At 41.0% G+C, this 16,869-nt stretch overlaps 1 protein-coding gene across 3 annotated transcripts in view; it reads right to left on the bottom strand.

Moving 5' to 3' along the window:
- LOC122539881 (breast cancer type 1 susceptibility protein homolog) overlaps nt 1-16,869 on the bottom strand; it is an 86,012-nt gene that overhangs the window by 60,151 nt on the left and 8,992 nt on the right. For all 3 annotated transcript variants that reach the window (XM_043675020.1, XM_043675021.1, XM_043675019.1), the window contains 4 exons: nt 15,390-15,496; nt 8,418-8,471; nt 5,556-5,630; nt 3,264-3,352 (listed from right to left, as the gene is read on the bottom strand). In XM_043675020.1, the coding sequence (XP_043530955.1) occupies nt 3,264-3,352; nt 5,556-5,630; nt 8,418-8,471; nt 15,390-15,469 (298 nt within the window). In that variant the 5' untranslated portion in view covers nt 15,470-15,496. The remainder of the gene's footprint in view (nt 1-3,263; nt 3,353-5,555; nt 5,631-8,417; nt 8,472-15,389; nt 15,497-16,869) is intronic.

The following is a 16,869-nucleotide window of genomic DNA, read 5'->3' on the forward strand; positions in this document are numbered from 1 at the left end:
CAGGGGGGCTCAAATGTCTACCTTTTTCCTCAACTGAGGATTCCCGGCATCACACACTCCAAGACCCTCAGCAATGTGTGACCCATTTCCCGCACCTCTGTCCATACCTCTTCTCTTCCCTCCCACAATACCAACTGGGGCCGCCAATCCTCATTTTCCACTCCACCAGCATCTGCATCCAAGGATCACAAACTGGCATTTTCCCCACATGCAGCAGGAGGCTGCATTCCTTTTCCCTCCCTGGTCAGCATTTTGGAAGGATTGTACCCTCCAAGACACCCTGTGCCACACCCAATACCTCCCCAAATCCACTCCCAATACCATCTTCCTATGCAATCTCAGATGGTGCAACACTTCCCCACTCCTCACAATTACAGGTGCCAGAGCCTTCCAGGAGACGCAACAATTTATCTGAACTTCATTTAATCTCATCTATTCTACTCACTTCTCATAATGTAGTCTCTTCTACACTGGGGAGACAAAACGCAGACTGGTGGTTACCATTTTATATAACACCTATGTTCTGTCCCTAAAAATCACCCTGAGCTTCTAGTTGTCTGCCACTTCAACACCCCCCCCACCACCACCCACTGTGCTGCCTGGCCAACATTTCTGCCTTTGGCCTGGTGTAGTGTTCAGCACAAGAACAACATCTCGTTTTCTACTCAAGGACCCACAGCCTTCAGGACTCAATATGGAGTTCAATAATTTTAGAGCCTGAACACTTCCTTCCATGACCTTTATCTATCCCCGCACCCTGCCAATGACATGGGCTGCTTTCAGTATAGTCAATTCATTTCATCTACCCATTATCCCCATGAACAGCTTTTGTCCTACCCCACTTGCTATGAACCAACCCTTGTGTGTCTAACTTGCCATTTGGGCTCCATCTCCAACTACCACCACTACCCAACAACAACCAGCAGGCATGTAAGTGAGCTAAGTCCATGAAAAGATCAGCCTTGATCTTATTGAATGGCGGAGCAGACTTTAAGTTCTTATGTTCCAATGGCTATGGAATCTTTTAGCCTGGTGCATTGCATGCTGAGTCCATTTGACATGCAAGTAACCCTGTGGTGTAGCTTCACCAGATTGACATCTCATTTTTAGGTATGACTGGCATGCCCTCGTCCACTCTTCATTGAACCATGTTTGACCTCAGCCTGAAGGTAAAATGGTAGATTAGGGGATATGCTGGGCCAAGGTTACAATGGTGTGAGTACAGCCGCACAACCCACAATGTTTCATAGAAGCTAAGTTATGAATTGCTAGAAACAAAAACAGAAATCGCTGAAAAACTTAGCAGGCTTGGCAACATCTGTGGAGAGGAAGCAGCATTAACACAGAGTCAAGATTAGAGTTGTGCTGGAAAAGCACAGCATGTTTGGCAGCTTCGGAGGAGCAGGAAAAACGACGTTTCGGGCAAAAGCCCTTGATCAGGAATTAACAGAGTCCAGTGATCCTTCCTCAGGACTGAATTCAAAGTTTTAACTGTTTTCTCTCCACAGATCCTGTCAGACCTGCTCAGTTTCTCCAGCAATTTCTGTTTTTGTTTCATAACTTCAGCATCTGCAGTTCTTGGTTTTATTATACGAGTTGTTGTGACAGGTAGGTTGGTGAGGACAAGGTCATCACTTGATTCATCACTTTGGTTCTCATATTACCTGCTGCAGGATCAGTCTCATAATAATGCCATTTAAGACTCGGCCAGCTCAGTCAGGAGTGGTGCTACCAAGCTACTTTGGTAATGACACTGAAGCATCCCACCCAGACTCCATTCCGAGCCCTTGTCACTCTCAATGCTCCGTGCAACACAGAGGGGGACTGATTCATTAGTCAAGTAACCAGTTGGAAGTTTCTTTGCCTACGTTTGCCTCAATACAATCAGATATCATGGATCCAGAATCAACATTAAGGGATATGATCAGAAAAGGAACCCCCATGCCCTACCAGTGGAACAACCGCGCACAAAGATGGTGACAATGGTGGCTGGAACATTGTGTTTATGGTAGAATTCAATGTCAAAGTCAGCCTGTTCTCAACTAGTTTGTGGGACAGCTTTCCCATTTTTGGCACAAGCCCCCAGATATTACTAAGGATAACCTTGCAGGGTTGACAAGGTTAACCCTGTGCTTTCTGTTGTCATTTTTGGTACTTAGGTCAATGTCAATTGGTCATTCCAGTTTCATTCTTATTTTTAGACTTTGCAGCAGTCTGATACAATTAAGGGGCTTGCTCGGCCATTTTAGACTGTACTTAAGAGTCAACCATATTGGTGTTAGTCTGGGGTCACTCAAGTTCAGGACCACTGTGTTTCAACTCAAAATACTAACTTATTCTTAGAATTGCTAAAATTCAGTTTGGAAGAAAACCAACTTGAAACATTAACATACATAGTGGCTATGAGCAGCTTGGTACAACGTTATGAGCAACATTGTGGCTGTATAGGACATTAGTTAGGCCACTGTTGGAATATTGCATACAATTCTGGTCTCCTTCTTATCGGAAAAATGTTGTGACACCTGAAAGGGTGCACAAAAGATTTACAAGGATGTTGCCAGGGTTGGAGGATTTGAGCTACATGGAGAGGTTGAATAGGCTGGACGGTTTTCCCTGGAGTGTCGGAGGCTACAGGGTGACCTTGGAGGTTTATAAAATCATGAGGGGCATGGATAGGATAAATAGACAAAGTCTTTTCCCTGGGGTGGGGAAATCCAGAACTAGAGGGCATTGGTTTAGGGTGAGAGGGGAAAGATATAAATGAGAACCTACGAGGTAACGTTTTCATTCAGAGGGAGGTACATGTATGGAATGTGCTGCCAGAGGAAGTGGTGGAGGCTCGTACAACTGCAACATTTAAAAGGCATCTGGATCGGTATATGAATAGGAAGGGTTTCGAGGGATATGGGCCAGATGCTGGCAGGTGGAACTAGATTGGGGTTGGGATATCTGTTCGGCATGGACGAGTTGGACTGAAGGGTCTGCTTCCATGCTGTACCTCTCTATGACTCTGTATATAGGAATATTACAGTCTGCTTTTATTCCCACATTTAGTCTTGTGGTTCAGGTCAATTTAAATTTGTTGCAACGTTTGGACATTTTCCTGCCCATTACCCAAATACTTCATAACTTGTATATCTGTAAACAAACATCCTCTGAACTACAGTTCAGGAGAACATCCCTCACCAAACATACTTGATGAAATATTGTATGGTGTGAAATGAAACATGATTACAAAGAATCAAAGCAGTTTACATACTCACACTCATAACCTGTGTCCAATTGAAAGGCATGGATCATTTTCATAATGCCTTCTGTAAGTTGTTTAAAGCGTGTGCTTTCCTGCAGACTCCTAAAATGTATAGCAATAGTAGATGCGTGTTTAAATAGTAGATGCAAATTGAGCATTACTCATCTACATTAAATCACTACTAGTGCTTATTATTAAAATTATACAAAGTGGGATCAAATGGCTTCCCTCTTCTCAAACTTCTCATTGACTGCAAAGCATCATGGTTTGAAATGGATTGTTTGTACCAAAATCAAATTGGTCAAGTTTTTCTTGTTAACCTCAAGAAAGGGATTAGCTTCATTATTAAATAATCAAACATGCTCTGCTATTCTTATACCCATTTGAAGTTCACACACTCCTATAAACAGATTTCTGCTGGGAAGGATAGGTTAGTCAAATTATAGTCCATGAAAAGTAAAATGAACATTTTGTAGTTTTGTGACTCAGCTGGCTTCAGGCTGAATTTGGCAGTCTTGTGCCTTTAGCACTGCTTCATGATCATAGTCAACAAACACAGAATTAAGATTGCAAAGTGGATTCAAAGAAAGGGGAGGAAGGAGGGACCCTCGTCAGGTCTTCTCCAACTTCACCTGTGTGATCTGAATATCCTCTTGTCAGGGATGCAGAAGCTTAAAATAAACCAAAGGGTGATATTGTCATATGAATACCATCCAATGATTCAGACATGGTCATCTCTGGTACATTTCCCCTTTGCAATTTTGACCATTTCACTTCTGGGAATATTCCTCTAAGAGATAGAGTTTTACTGTTCAAGTGAATCAATTAGGATTCCATGATAGCTCAATGAGCTTGGTGACTCCTTCAAAATGATTAGGCTTAATGGCAGATTGCCTGGATGCCTTATTAACATGTACAGGATATGTGGCTTATTATATTTGCAAAGATATTGTTCTTGATGGATTTTTGCAGACATGTTGTCCCTATCTTACTGGATTGGAATGTGAATGTACGGTGATGCAAATTGGGGTGGCCACCTTTAACTCTAAGCTAAAGTCACCTTCAATGTCTGAATTTAAAACGATTCGGTTTTAAACAAGGTTAATTCATGTTTTGAGCCAGAGTATGCTAAATCATTATTTATTATTCATTATCATGACATGACAAATTGCAAAGCAGAAGCAATTTAAAAAAAACCTGAAAACACAGCTACATCAAGTACAGCACTGCCTTTTCTAAAACTCCCTGATCAACTAAAACATACAATTCTATGAACCTTAAAATAGAAAATAAGGTTGAAGAAAACTATTGGAGAAATTTAAATGGATGCTATAAATTTACATAACAAAATTGCTAGCAATATGATTAACTGAATCACTTCATAACATATGTATATACCTGCACAATGCAACATACAGATTTGACTTAATGCAAAGTTTATTTTTGTTATTCTTCCATAAAAATTAGTGTTGCTAGAAACCCCATCATTTATTGCCCATCCCCAATTATGCTTGAGAAGGTGGATGAGAGTCATCTTCTTGAACCAGTGCAGCCCACAAGCTTAATGCTTGTTCTGAAGAAGGCTCACTGGTCTTGAAACATTAACTCTGATTTCTCTCCATAGATGCTGCCAGACCTCCTGAGATTTTAGAGCAATTTCTGTTTTTGTTAATGTGCTTATTACCTGCCTAAAGAGTGTCCTGTCTGGATATGCCATTGATTAAAACACATAAATATCACCTTGCTGGCTATTTCCTCCCCCATTATACATTAAGTTTCTGAATAAACACTGAAGTTTGCTTTCAACCTCTGAACCTTGGAAACCCAAATTTTGATGCAAACACCCTTGAATAAGGTGCAGCCTGAGCATTAGAAATCCCAGTCTACTCAAGATAAACTCAACTCCTGAAAAGGCTTGTAGATCTACAGATGGTTATCAATCTGAAAATGCATTTCTATGTTTTACTAATTAAGGATACTAAGAAATGTAAATTGTTGTTGTTAATAAAATACAGTATCAATTAAATGAAACACCAAACTGGAAACAAGAGAATAATAATCATTGAGCGTTGTGTGCCGCTGTGTCTTATGAGGATATTGAAGAAGCAAAGCTGAATGCAAGCATGGAGTGGAAAACTGTGCAATCAAACAAAGCAAATTTAATTAGAGTATAATATGTTTACTGGCACAATCCAATAAATACTAATGCATAAGATCTCATGAAGATCAGTTTGTTTTTGGTCTGGAAAGAATGTTCTCCATGAACAACTAAAACAATATATTAATTACCTTGATATTGACCTACCTCTTGGTAGTTATGTTCTTACATAATGGACACGGTATTGTACTTTTCTTACTGAAAAGCTTCAATATACAGAACCTTCACAAAAGAAGTAAAAGAAAGATTTTTAAACGTCAGCTGGAAAAGAAAGTAACAATACTTTTTTAAAAATCGTGGATCATTGTACCATTATTAAATTGTCAATGGAAAACAAGCATGACATGCAAATAGTCCCAAATTCTGTTTCACTCTAACTTGTCTTCATTAGTGCTCTGACTAATTGAAAATAAGATGAGAACTTTTAAAGTTCTGGTATATCTCCAATGGCACTGCTTAGTTATACATTTAGCTGCTAGCCTGCCTGTCCCTTTAAGAATACTGTTCTTGAGGGTGAATTAGTTATAGAGAAATGTTATTAAAATCAGTGGCAGAAAAGGTACAACTTGGAAGAAATGAGACTTTAATAAGAATTATATACTTACGAAAAATAACCTCTTATGGAATTGGTAGGCATAGGATAAGGCTACCTTGCAGATAATCTGTTTACTTTCTCTGACTCAAACTTCCAATCTGACATCCCGAACAAGTGTACTCCCTTAAGTGTCTGGCAAGAGCTAATAAATGACCTGCAGCATGAAAAAACTAGAAGGGTGATCTTGAGCGATTAAACAACTGAAATGATGTGTCAGAGAGGGGTACAAGATCGGTTTCCTAACAACTTGGGTACCAGTCCTATAATCATTGGTTTGAAGTGGCAACAAAGGTAACATCAAACACAGGATCTTACAAGAGAGAGACAAAACAGAATTTATTGACAAGATTACTAAATGAAATATAAACAAGAGAACAGAATAAGAACCTATCCAACAACCTAAAAGATTGCCCCAACTTAATCCTGTTTGCAACAGGATTTGCAACAAGTCCCATAAACACAATTTCTACTCTCTGGCTTCTATTAGTTAGCCAATTTACTTACAACTATTGTGAAAACTCATCTGGTTCACTAAACATTCTATATGGAGGGCAGTCAGTCAGTCATTGTCAGGGTCCACACACACACAGCATGGAACACCTTCTTCCACATAGCTGTTTCTTGGACCAGCAGCCTCAAAGCTGACTGCCCGCTTTCAGTGAACAGCCAGACTGCTAAAAACCAATCCAAACCAAAGAAAAACTGAACTGGGAGAACTCGTACAAGTCTTTTTTTTAATTTAAAGCCTTTTGCCTGAGGCAGTATTCATTAGCTATAATCAAATTGACTCTAAAACCCTTCAAACCTAGACTTTTCGGAAGGCTTTTACTACCTCTGAAAAAAAAATGCCAAGGACAGCATAACCTTGTTAAAGGAGCAGCATCATCACAATTCCAACTCTCTGACTTCTATTAATTAGCCAATTTACTTACAACTATTGTGAAAACTCATCTGGTTCGCTAAACATTCTATATGGAAGAAAATCAGTCACTTTACCCAGCCTGGCCTACATGTCGCTCCAGATCTTAAAAGCCCTTATGGTATTTAGGAATAGGCAATAAACACCCACATCCCATACAACATCAAATAAAACTTACAAACTGCTTCCAAACTTAGGCTACAGACAGCTATTTTTCATGTTATAAAGTGTTGTAATGGAGGGCACGATTTTTGCTAATTCCAATAATTTAGCACTTTTGAAATCAAATGTTTAAACTAGTCCATTGTTTGTCATTAAGTAGCTATTTGAGTTCACCAACACTTGTTATGGTATGAACATTCACATTTTAAACAAGGAAGTCCTTCATTATTCAGATCTGAATAATACAAGATAATATTTAAACGACAGGTACTCAATTAAAAAAAAAAAACAGCTCCTGACAGTACACATGCCTGAACTGGAACCTCAGCAGTTGTCTTAAGTGAATTGTTCAAATTGAGGAGGATTGGTTTCTACGTCAAGTATTTGGTCACATTACTATATTGAGAAAATATGAGAACAATCATGTGAATACATATTAAAGTGCTATTTCAGAGGAATCAGAATTCAAAATAGACGATTGTAAAAGCAATTAATTTTACAAGCTATGGGGAATCTTTCTACTATGAATATGAATTGTATATGTTACTGCTACTTATTGTTTGCTTGTCTAATGTTAAACACGTGAAAAGACTTGCTTTTCACGGTCATAAAAAGTCTCAAAGCACTCCACAGCCAATGAAGGTCTTCTATATTGTTGGAATGTGATAAATTTGTGACCAAATTGTACACAACAATGTCTTACAATGCAATTAATCAGATTTTTTTTTGTGTTGTTGATTAAGTGATAATTATTGTTCGGATGGCTGGTTTGCGATGTATACTGACACCAACAGATGTGGGTTCAATCACTGCACTGGCTGAGGTGACCATGACGGACTCTCGTTATTAACTCTCCCTTCATAAATGACCCTCAGGTTAAACTCACCACCAGTCCTCCCTCTCTAATGAGAAAGCAGCCTTATGGTCCTCTGGGACTGTGGCAACTTTAGAATGCCAGGCATAACACCATCTGCCCTTCTTCAAAGTAGAGCCACGGAATCTTTTGTGCAACTGAGACAGACAAGGTCTTAGTGCAATGTCTCATACAAAATATGGGGACTCCATTATCTCAGTGCTGCAGCAGAGCAGCAACCTTTATTTTTAAGCTAAAGAACTGGAATGGGTCTAAGGTAGACTGCTAAGAACTACAGGTGGCTCATTGGCAGTTTGAAACAAAGTATCGACATCATCCAGACATCTGTAGAAGCAGAACTTACCAAGCAGTAATGCCAGACAACCAGTAAGGGCTGTCAACCATTTTAGAAAATTACAGGCAGTAACGCTCAGGAATGAATCTTTCGAAATAATTTTTAAAAATTGTTAGGTTACATACCGACAGAATTGATGATCACATTTTGTTGAAACTGGTTCTTTCATCAATTCCAAGCTAAAATATAAATTAAAAAGAGCAAATTCATGAGTGGTATACATAATACAGCAAAGGCCAAACACTGTATTAAAGAACAGTTACATCACAGAAGGAGGCCATTTGATCCATTGTGTCTCTGCTGAGTGTCTGCAACTCAGCTTATCACACTGTACATGCCTTTTATATATTTTCTAATAAACCTGTTCAGGTTGTTAATCTACCGCTTTAGAGCTGGTTGGGGATGTGAATCCGGGTGTCCTGGCTTAGAGGTAGGGACTTGAAATTTGCACTACTAGAGCCCAAAATATTCGATCGCGTTCACTTAAGGTTAATTCAAAGGCCCTTTGGATGGAAAGGTGCCATTGGAATGCAGAATTACCTGTATACATGGCATGTGCTTTAACTGACACAGCCTCCTGATGGCACCTCCTGAGCATAGATAAAGGAGCAGAATTAGGCCATTCAGCCCATCAGGTTTGTTCCACCATTTGATCATGACTAATATGTTTCTTAACCCATTTTCTTGCCTTCTCCCCATAACCCTGGATCCCCTTACTAATCAGGCACTCATTTCTGAGTTGAATATACTTAATGACTTGGAGTCCACAGCCTTCCGCAGTCGTGAGTTCCATAGATTAACCAGCCTTTGTCTGAGGAAATTCCTCCTTATCTCAGTCCTAAAGAGTCTTTAAATCTGAGGCTGTGCTCTCTAGTCCTCATCTTTCTACTACTGGAAATATTTTCTCAGGCCTCAGTATTCTGTAGGTTTGGTGAGGTTTGAGAAGATTTGTAGCTCAGGTTGAGGTTCTGGATGTACGTTTACTCGTTGAGCTGGAAGGTTCGTTTTCAGACATTTCATCATGCTACTCGGTAACATCTTCAGTGGGCCTCTGGACGAAGCACTACTGATGATTCCTGCTTTTTATTTATGTTTGGGTTTCTTTGGGCTGGTGATGTCATTTCCTGTTCTTTTTCTCAGGGAGTGGGAAATGGAGGTCTAACTCGATGTGTTTATTGATAGAGTTCTGGTTGGAAATGCCATGCTTCTAGGAATTCTCACGTGTCTCTCTGTTTGGCTTGTCCTCAGATGGATGTGTTGTCCCAGTCAAAGTGGTGCCCTTCCTTATCTGGTATGTAAGGATATTAGTGAGAGTGTGTCATGTCGTTTTGTGGCTCGCTGATGTTCATGTGTCCTGGTGGCTAGTTTTCTGCCTGTTTGTCTAATGTAGTGTTTGTTACAATTCTTGCAAGGTATTTTGTAAATGACATTAATTTTGCTTGTTGTCTGTATAGGGTCTTTCAAGTCCATTAGCATGCCAGAAACCCTAGCCACTCTCCCCTACATCAAAGACATCTCAGAAATGGCTGCCAGACGACTAAGAATCCTTGACATCATGGTAGCCCACAAATCCACCAACACACTAAAACAGTAGCTAATGAACTTGAAAGACCCAATACAGACAACAAGCAAAACTAATGTCATTTACAAAATACCGTGCAAAGACTGTAACAAACACTACATTGGACAAACAGGCAGAAAACTGGCCACCAGGATACATGAACATCAACTAGCCACAAAACGACACAACATTCTCTCATTAGTATCCTTACATACAGATAAGGAAGGATACCACTTCGACTGGGACAACGCATCCATCCTAGGACAAGCCAGAGTCACACGTGAGTATTCCTGGAAGCATGGCATTCCAACTAGAACTCCATCAACAAACACATCGAGTTGGACCCCATCTACCACCCCTGAGAAAAAGAACAGGAAATGACATCACCACAGGAAATGCCACACCAACCCAAAAAACCCAAACATATAAATAGAAGGCAGAAATCATCAGCAGTGCTTTGCCCAGAGGCCCACTGAAGATGTTACCTAGCAGGGTGACGAAACATCTGGAAATGAACCTTCCAGCTCAGCAAGCAAACCTACATCCAGATTCTGTAGATTTCATTGAGACCCCCATACCTCAGCTCTCTAAACACTGAGTACACACAAACAATTGTTATGCGATCCTCATAGGACAGGCCCTTCATCTCCAGGATCATTCTGACAAACCTCCTTTGGACACCCTCCAAAGCCAGCACATCCTTCCTTAGACACAGAGCCAAAGACTGCTCATATAGTTTGAAACATGTCTGACCATAGCCTTATACAGCCTCAGCAGCACATCCCTATTCTTATATTCTAGTCCTCTTGAAATGAATGTGAATGTGGTATTTGCCATTCTAACTGCCAATTGAACCTAACTAAAAAGGAATCCCATGTCAGGATTCTCAAGGTCCTTTGTGTTTCAGATTTCCACCTTTAAAGTAATTTATGCTTCTATTCATCCAAACCAAAGTAACCTCACACTTCCATACATTGTATTCGACCTGCCACTTCTTTGCCCATTCTCTGGCCTATCCAAGTCTTTCCACAGCTTTCCAACTTGCTGAACCCTACTTGTCCCTCCACCTATCCTTGTGCCATTTGCAAACTTAGCAAAATGTCCTCAGCTTCTTCGTCCAGATCATTAACATAGAACGTGATTAGTTGTGGTCCCAACACTGACACGGCCGAATTCCACTAATCACCGACTGCCATTCTGAAAAAGGATCCCTACTCTCTGCCTTCTGCCTGTCAGCCAATTCTCGAATCATGCCAGTACCTTGCTCCTGAGACCATGGGCTCTTATCCTATTTCATAGCCTCCTGTGTGGCACCATGTCAAAGGCTTTCTGGAAATCCAAATAGATCATGCCTATTGGCACTTCTTTGTCTAACTTGCTCATTACGTCCTCAAAGAATTCTAACTGATTGGTCAGGCATGACTTCCCCTTGACAAAACTGCATTGATTCCAATCTATTTGCCAATGCACTTTCAAGTACTCTGCAATCTCATTCTTAATGCTGAACTCTCAAATCTTACTAACGACTGAGATAAGGCTAACTGGCCAATAGTTTCCTGTCTTCTACCCCTTCCCTTCTTAAATAGGAGTGTTACATGAGTCATGTTACAGTCATCTGGGACCCTCCCTGACTCCAGTGATTTCTGGAAGATCATCACCAATGCCTCTACAATCTCACCTATCTTCTTCAGAACTCTGGGTTGCAGTTAACCATTTTCAGAATGCCAGCACCTTGTCCTAAGTGATGGCTACTACATTCACTTCTGCCCTGATTCTCCTAAAGTTCTGGTGTGCTGCGGCTGTCTTCCACTGTGAAAACTGATGTAATGGACCTATTCAGTTCCTCCACCATTTCTTCGTTTCTCATGACCACTCCTTCACCCTCATTTTCCAGCAGTCCACACTTGCCTTTCTCTTACCTCTTTAGATATCTAAAATACCGTATTACTAGCCATGTTACCCTCATTTCATTTTCTCCTCCCTTACTGCCTTTTTCATTATCCTGTGCTGTTTTTTTTAAAAAGGCTTCCCAACAATTTTCGCCGTATTGTCTGCTTTTGTGCTGTCCCTGGTTTTCCTTGTCAGCCATGGCTGCCTTGTCATCTGCTTAGTATGTTTCTTCTTCCTTAGGATGAATTTCTACTATGGCTCCCGAATTACCCTCAAACTACTGCCATTGCTGCTCCTCCATCTTCCCAGCTAAGTTCCCCTTCTAATCAACTATGGCTAGTTCGTCCTTTGGATCTTTGTAGTTACCTTTACTCAATTATATTAAATCTGATTCCAGCTTCCCTCTCTTAAACTACAGGGCAGATTCTATCATATTATGGTCATTGCCCCATAGGGGTTCCATCATCTTCAACTTCCTGATCACTTCTGCCTCATTACAAATCTAATCCAGAAATGCCTGTTGCCTTGTGGGCTCTACCACAAGCTGCTCCAAGAAACCAATTCATAGATATTCACAAATCCCTTGTCAAGACCCCTTACCAACCTGATTTTCCAAGTCCACCTGCACATTGAAAGCTCCATGATTATTTTACTAGTGTCTTCTTTCATGCCTTTTCTAGCTCTATTTATTTTCTTCCCCAAATCCTGACTACTGCTAGGAGGCCTGTACACAATTCTAAAGCAGTCTTTTATCTTTTATAGCTTGTCAACACTACCCCACACAGACTCCATCCCTTCCGATTCCATGTTACTTGTTCCTATCGATTTAGATTAGATTACATTAGTGTGGAAACAGGCCCTTCGGCCCAACAAGTCCACACCGACCCGCAACCCACCCATACCCCTACATTTACCCCTTTACCTAACACTACGGGCAATTTAGCATGGCCAATTCACCTGACCTGCACATCTTTGGACTGTGGGAGGAAACCGGAGCACCCGGAGGAAACCCACGCAGACACGGGGAGAACGTGCAAACTCCACACAGTCAGTCGCCTGAGGCGGGAATTGAACCCGGGTCTCTGGCGCTGTGAGGCAGCAGTGCTAACCACTGTGCCACCGTGCCGCCCACAAATTATAATTTAGTTTCTTTCTAGGGTGGCAACCGGGCCTCCTCTGCCCATCTGCTGGGCCTTTCAACCTGAGGCGGGAATTGAACCCGGGTCTCTGGCGCTGTGAGACAGCAGTGCTAACCACTGTGCCACCGTGCCGCCCACAAATTATAATTTAGTTTCTTACTAGGGTGGCAACCGGGCCTCCTCTGCCCATCTGCTGGGCCTTTCAATAGGTTGCATATCCTTGGATATTTAGTTCCCAGTTCTTATCCCCTTGCAGCTGCCTCTGTGATACCCACATCATCATATTTTCCAATTTCAATCTGCGCTACCAGCTCATTTACTTTGTTCATAGAATGTGTACATTTAAGTACAACACCCTTGGTCCGTTGTTGACTACCCCCTCTTCTCATGGTTGTCCCCTTATCTGTTGTGCCTGAAGTTAGATCCCTTACCCTTTACATACCGTATGCTATTACTTATTATGGAAAACTTTAATCATCTCTGCTGAGCCCTCCACTCCTTTAAACTTTTATCGTAATATACCAGGACTCTGGTCCCAGTATGATTCAGGTGCAGCCCATCCCATTGGAACAGATGCTTCCTTCCCCAGTACTCGTGTCAATGTCCCATGAATTTGAACCCATTTTTCCCATACCAATCTCTGGGCCATGCATGTACTTCTTCAATCTTGTTCACCCTGTGCCAATTTGTCTGTGATTCAAGCAGAAGTCAGGTGGCTATTAGCTTTTTGGCTATGCTTTCAAATTTAGCCCCTATGTGCTCATACTCTCTCAGCCGAACCTCTTCCATCTATATTGTTGGTACCTATGAGGGCCATGACAACTGGATCTTTCTCCTCCCTATCCTACAGGACTCTTGATCCTGGTCACAGTGTAGTTTCCCCTGACTAAACCATCCCAATTACAAATATATTTTTCTTTTCTCCGCATGTTTGAATGGCTCCCTCTAACAGTTCCACAGTCTGTTTGCTGGTCCTCCCAACAGGCCTTTATCCACACACAGAGCAAGAATCTCAAACCTGTTAGACAAACTCAAGAGCTAGGGCTCTTTCAGCACTACCTCTTGGAACCCACTACCTTCCATGCTCATGGTCACACTCTTCAATCGCTGACCATTTGAGCGAATTCAAGTTAGTTAATCTAAGTGGGGTGCCTGCCTCCTGAAACACAGCGTCCATGTAAATCTCTCCCTACCTAATGTATTGCAATGTTTGAAGCTTAGACTCATCAACGCTGAGGCAGAGTTCCTCAAGCAACTAACAGTTGCTACAGATGTGGTCACCATGAACCACAAGGGAGGTCTACCAGCTCCCACATCATTTACGTACAATACATTGCCTGGCTTTGTTCTGAATTTGATTTTTGAAAAATGTCCCACAGGCCTTTAAGTTTGTAACTTGTAAATATTTTCCCTATTTACCTTCAATAGGAAAGTAACCCGTAAAAGATAGTCAAATCAGTAGCTATGACCTTTGATATCTCACTTTTGTGTTGGGCCCTAATTCTGGGCTTCAAATTTATCTGTTTAAAAAGGCCTTACAACTATGAGCCACAAAACAAGCGAAGCAGTCCTATGCACAGAGTTCCCATGCTGCCTCTAAATTCCCTTAACCAAACACTCACTCAGGCTGCATATCACACTGGATATGATCTCTTCATCCTGACCATGCACTTTCAACAGGCCCTCTTTGAAATAGAGTTAAGATGACCCACAGGAGTTAAACTAAAGAAAGATTTACCAGTTCTATTCCCACAGTACCTCCAAATTCCCTGAACTATACACTCACTCAGGCTGCATCGCTGTATATGATCTCTCATTCCATGCAAAGCTTCCCGATCCAAACTGTAAGCATTGCAATTATAAATCAATATTTTCCTAATTTCTCTCTTTCCAGAGAGATGTGATTGGACTTGAACCCAAGTTGCTTGTTTCAGAGGTAGGTACACTATCACTGTGCTACAATGGCCTAAAACATATTGCCATAAACACATAGTTCCAATGAAAACACCAAGAATTAAAGCTTTGATTGCAAAACAATAGCATTGGCTGGGATGGTGGATTGAACCAAAGACCTTGGTGTTATTGGACCCTTGCTCTAACTATCTGAGCTAACTGCCCACCAACTTGCATTTTTAAATATTTTTGCACCTGTGGAGCAGGTGGAAATTGAACCCGGGACCCCTAACTCAGCGGAACGGATCTTACCACTGTGCCACCACAACTCTGAATCCAAGCCTTTCACATACTTGCAACTCAACTTATTCAGAGTTGTCTTACACACCTCTGGAGCAGGTGGGACGTGAACCTATGTCTCCTGGCTCAGAGCTAGGGACATTACTATTGTACCAGCCTATAAAATGATGTCTTTCTTAAATCAGATTACAAGAAAGAAAAAACAGTATTGTCACAGAGTAATACTATACGAAATGTTCAAAGCAGACAACTAAAAACTGCATCTCAATTCATGCATTCTGGTACATCAGAAACAGATACAAAGTGTAACTCACCATATTGGACACTCCAAATTCTTCAGCATTAACGAGAGAACCTTGTGCACGTGCTCAATCTCTGACTTACACAAAGACATTTCTGTATAACTTTGGTTGGATGGCCTCTGCAAATAAATTTGCAGTTTGTTAGAAAATCATTTGATTTTTATCTTACTCTCCAGTTCAATCTGATGCAGTGGCATAGTGCTGATGTCACTGCACAAGTAATCTAAAGACCCAGGACAAAGCTCTGCAGACATTGTGACATCAGGTGTAATTTGAATTAAATTATCAAAGAAAATCAATCTGGAATTCAAAACTTCTCACCAATAGTGACCAAGAACCAATACCAATTTTTTTTTTTTTTAAAAAACCCACCTGATTCACAAATGCCCTTTGTAGGGAAGAAAACTGGCTATCACAATTAGGATTGGTTCCTAATTTGACTCCAGAACTGCAGGTGTGATTGAAATGGTCAAGTAAACCATTCGGTTCAAGAGCAATTAGGGATGGGCAACATGTGCTGGTCTTGACAGCAATATTCCCTGAAACGATTTTTTTACTCTGAGGTCTGTGTTTGGCAGCAGCTTCTGGAAGCAGACACACACCAACACTCAGATTGACATTCACATAGTTAGCCAGCAGCTACACACTCGCAAAACTTAGAGGGACAATTTGTCAGTAATGCTCCCATTCCATGGAAGAATGCTGATAGAGGTTCACAATATAATTAGTTCTGTTTCAGAGCTTGAATTCTGAAGCAAAGGAACGATGTATCATTTTAAGTTATATAAAAAATTACGTATGGGAAATGGGTATTGCTGGCTACGTCAGTATTTATTATCCATTCCTAATTGCCATTAGTGGCAGTGAGCTGCTTTCTCAAATAGTTGCAGTCCACTTCAGGAACTGTCATACATTTCAAAGTCAGGATGGTAAGTGACTCAGAGGAAATGTTGAAACTGGTGGTTTTTCCAAGTAACTGTTGCTCTTCTTCCAGATGGTCATTGCCAGTAATTTGGAAGATGCTGTCTGACGAGCTTTGGTGAATTTCTGCAGTGCATCTCATGGATGCTGTACACTACTACTACTAAGCATCAGACAGAGAGCGAACATTTATGGATGTGATGCCAATCAAGGGGGATGCTTTGACCTGGATGGTGTCAAGCTTCAAGTGTTGCTGGAGCTGCACTCTTCAAGGCAAGTGGGAAGCATTTCATTACGCTTCTGACATGTATCTTGCAGACAGTGCACAAGCTTTGAGTTGTCAGGATGTGAGCTACTTTGTGTATGTTAAGGAGGGGAGGACATGGCTTTTAGTTTCATTCAGGATTTGTTCTGAAAGGGATACTGGAATGGCTCAAGATTAGTTTTATTTACATGCATTTCAATGAGGTATTTAAAATTCAAGTTGAATAATTCAGTGCATTCAAAATAGAGGACAAAAACTGCCATTGCCAGCTACAATAATCTAGTAACAAAAATCGAGCCGTCCAGA

Source organism: Chiloscyllium plagiosum, chromosome 33, assembly GCF_004010195.1.
Source record: "Chiloscyllium plagiosum isolate BGI_BamShark_2017 chromosome 33, ASM401019v2, whole genome shotgun sequence".
NCBI classification, from domain to species: domain Eukaryota; kingdom Metazoa; phylum Chordata; class Chondrichthyes; order Orectolobiformes; family Hemiscylliidae; genus Chiloscyllium; species Chiloscyllium plagiosum.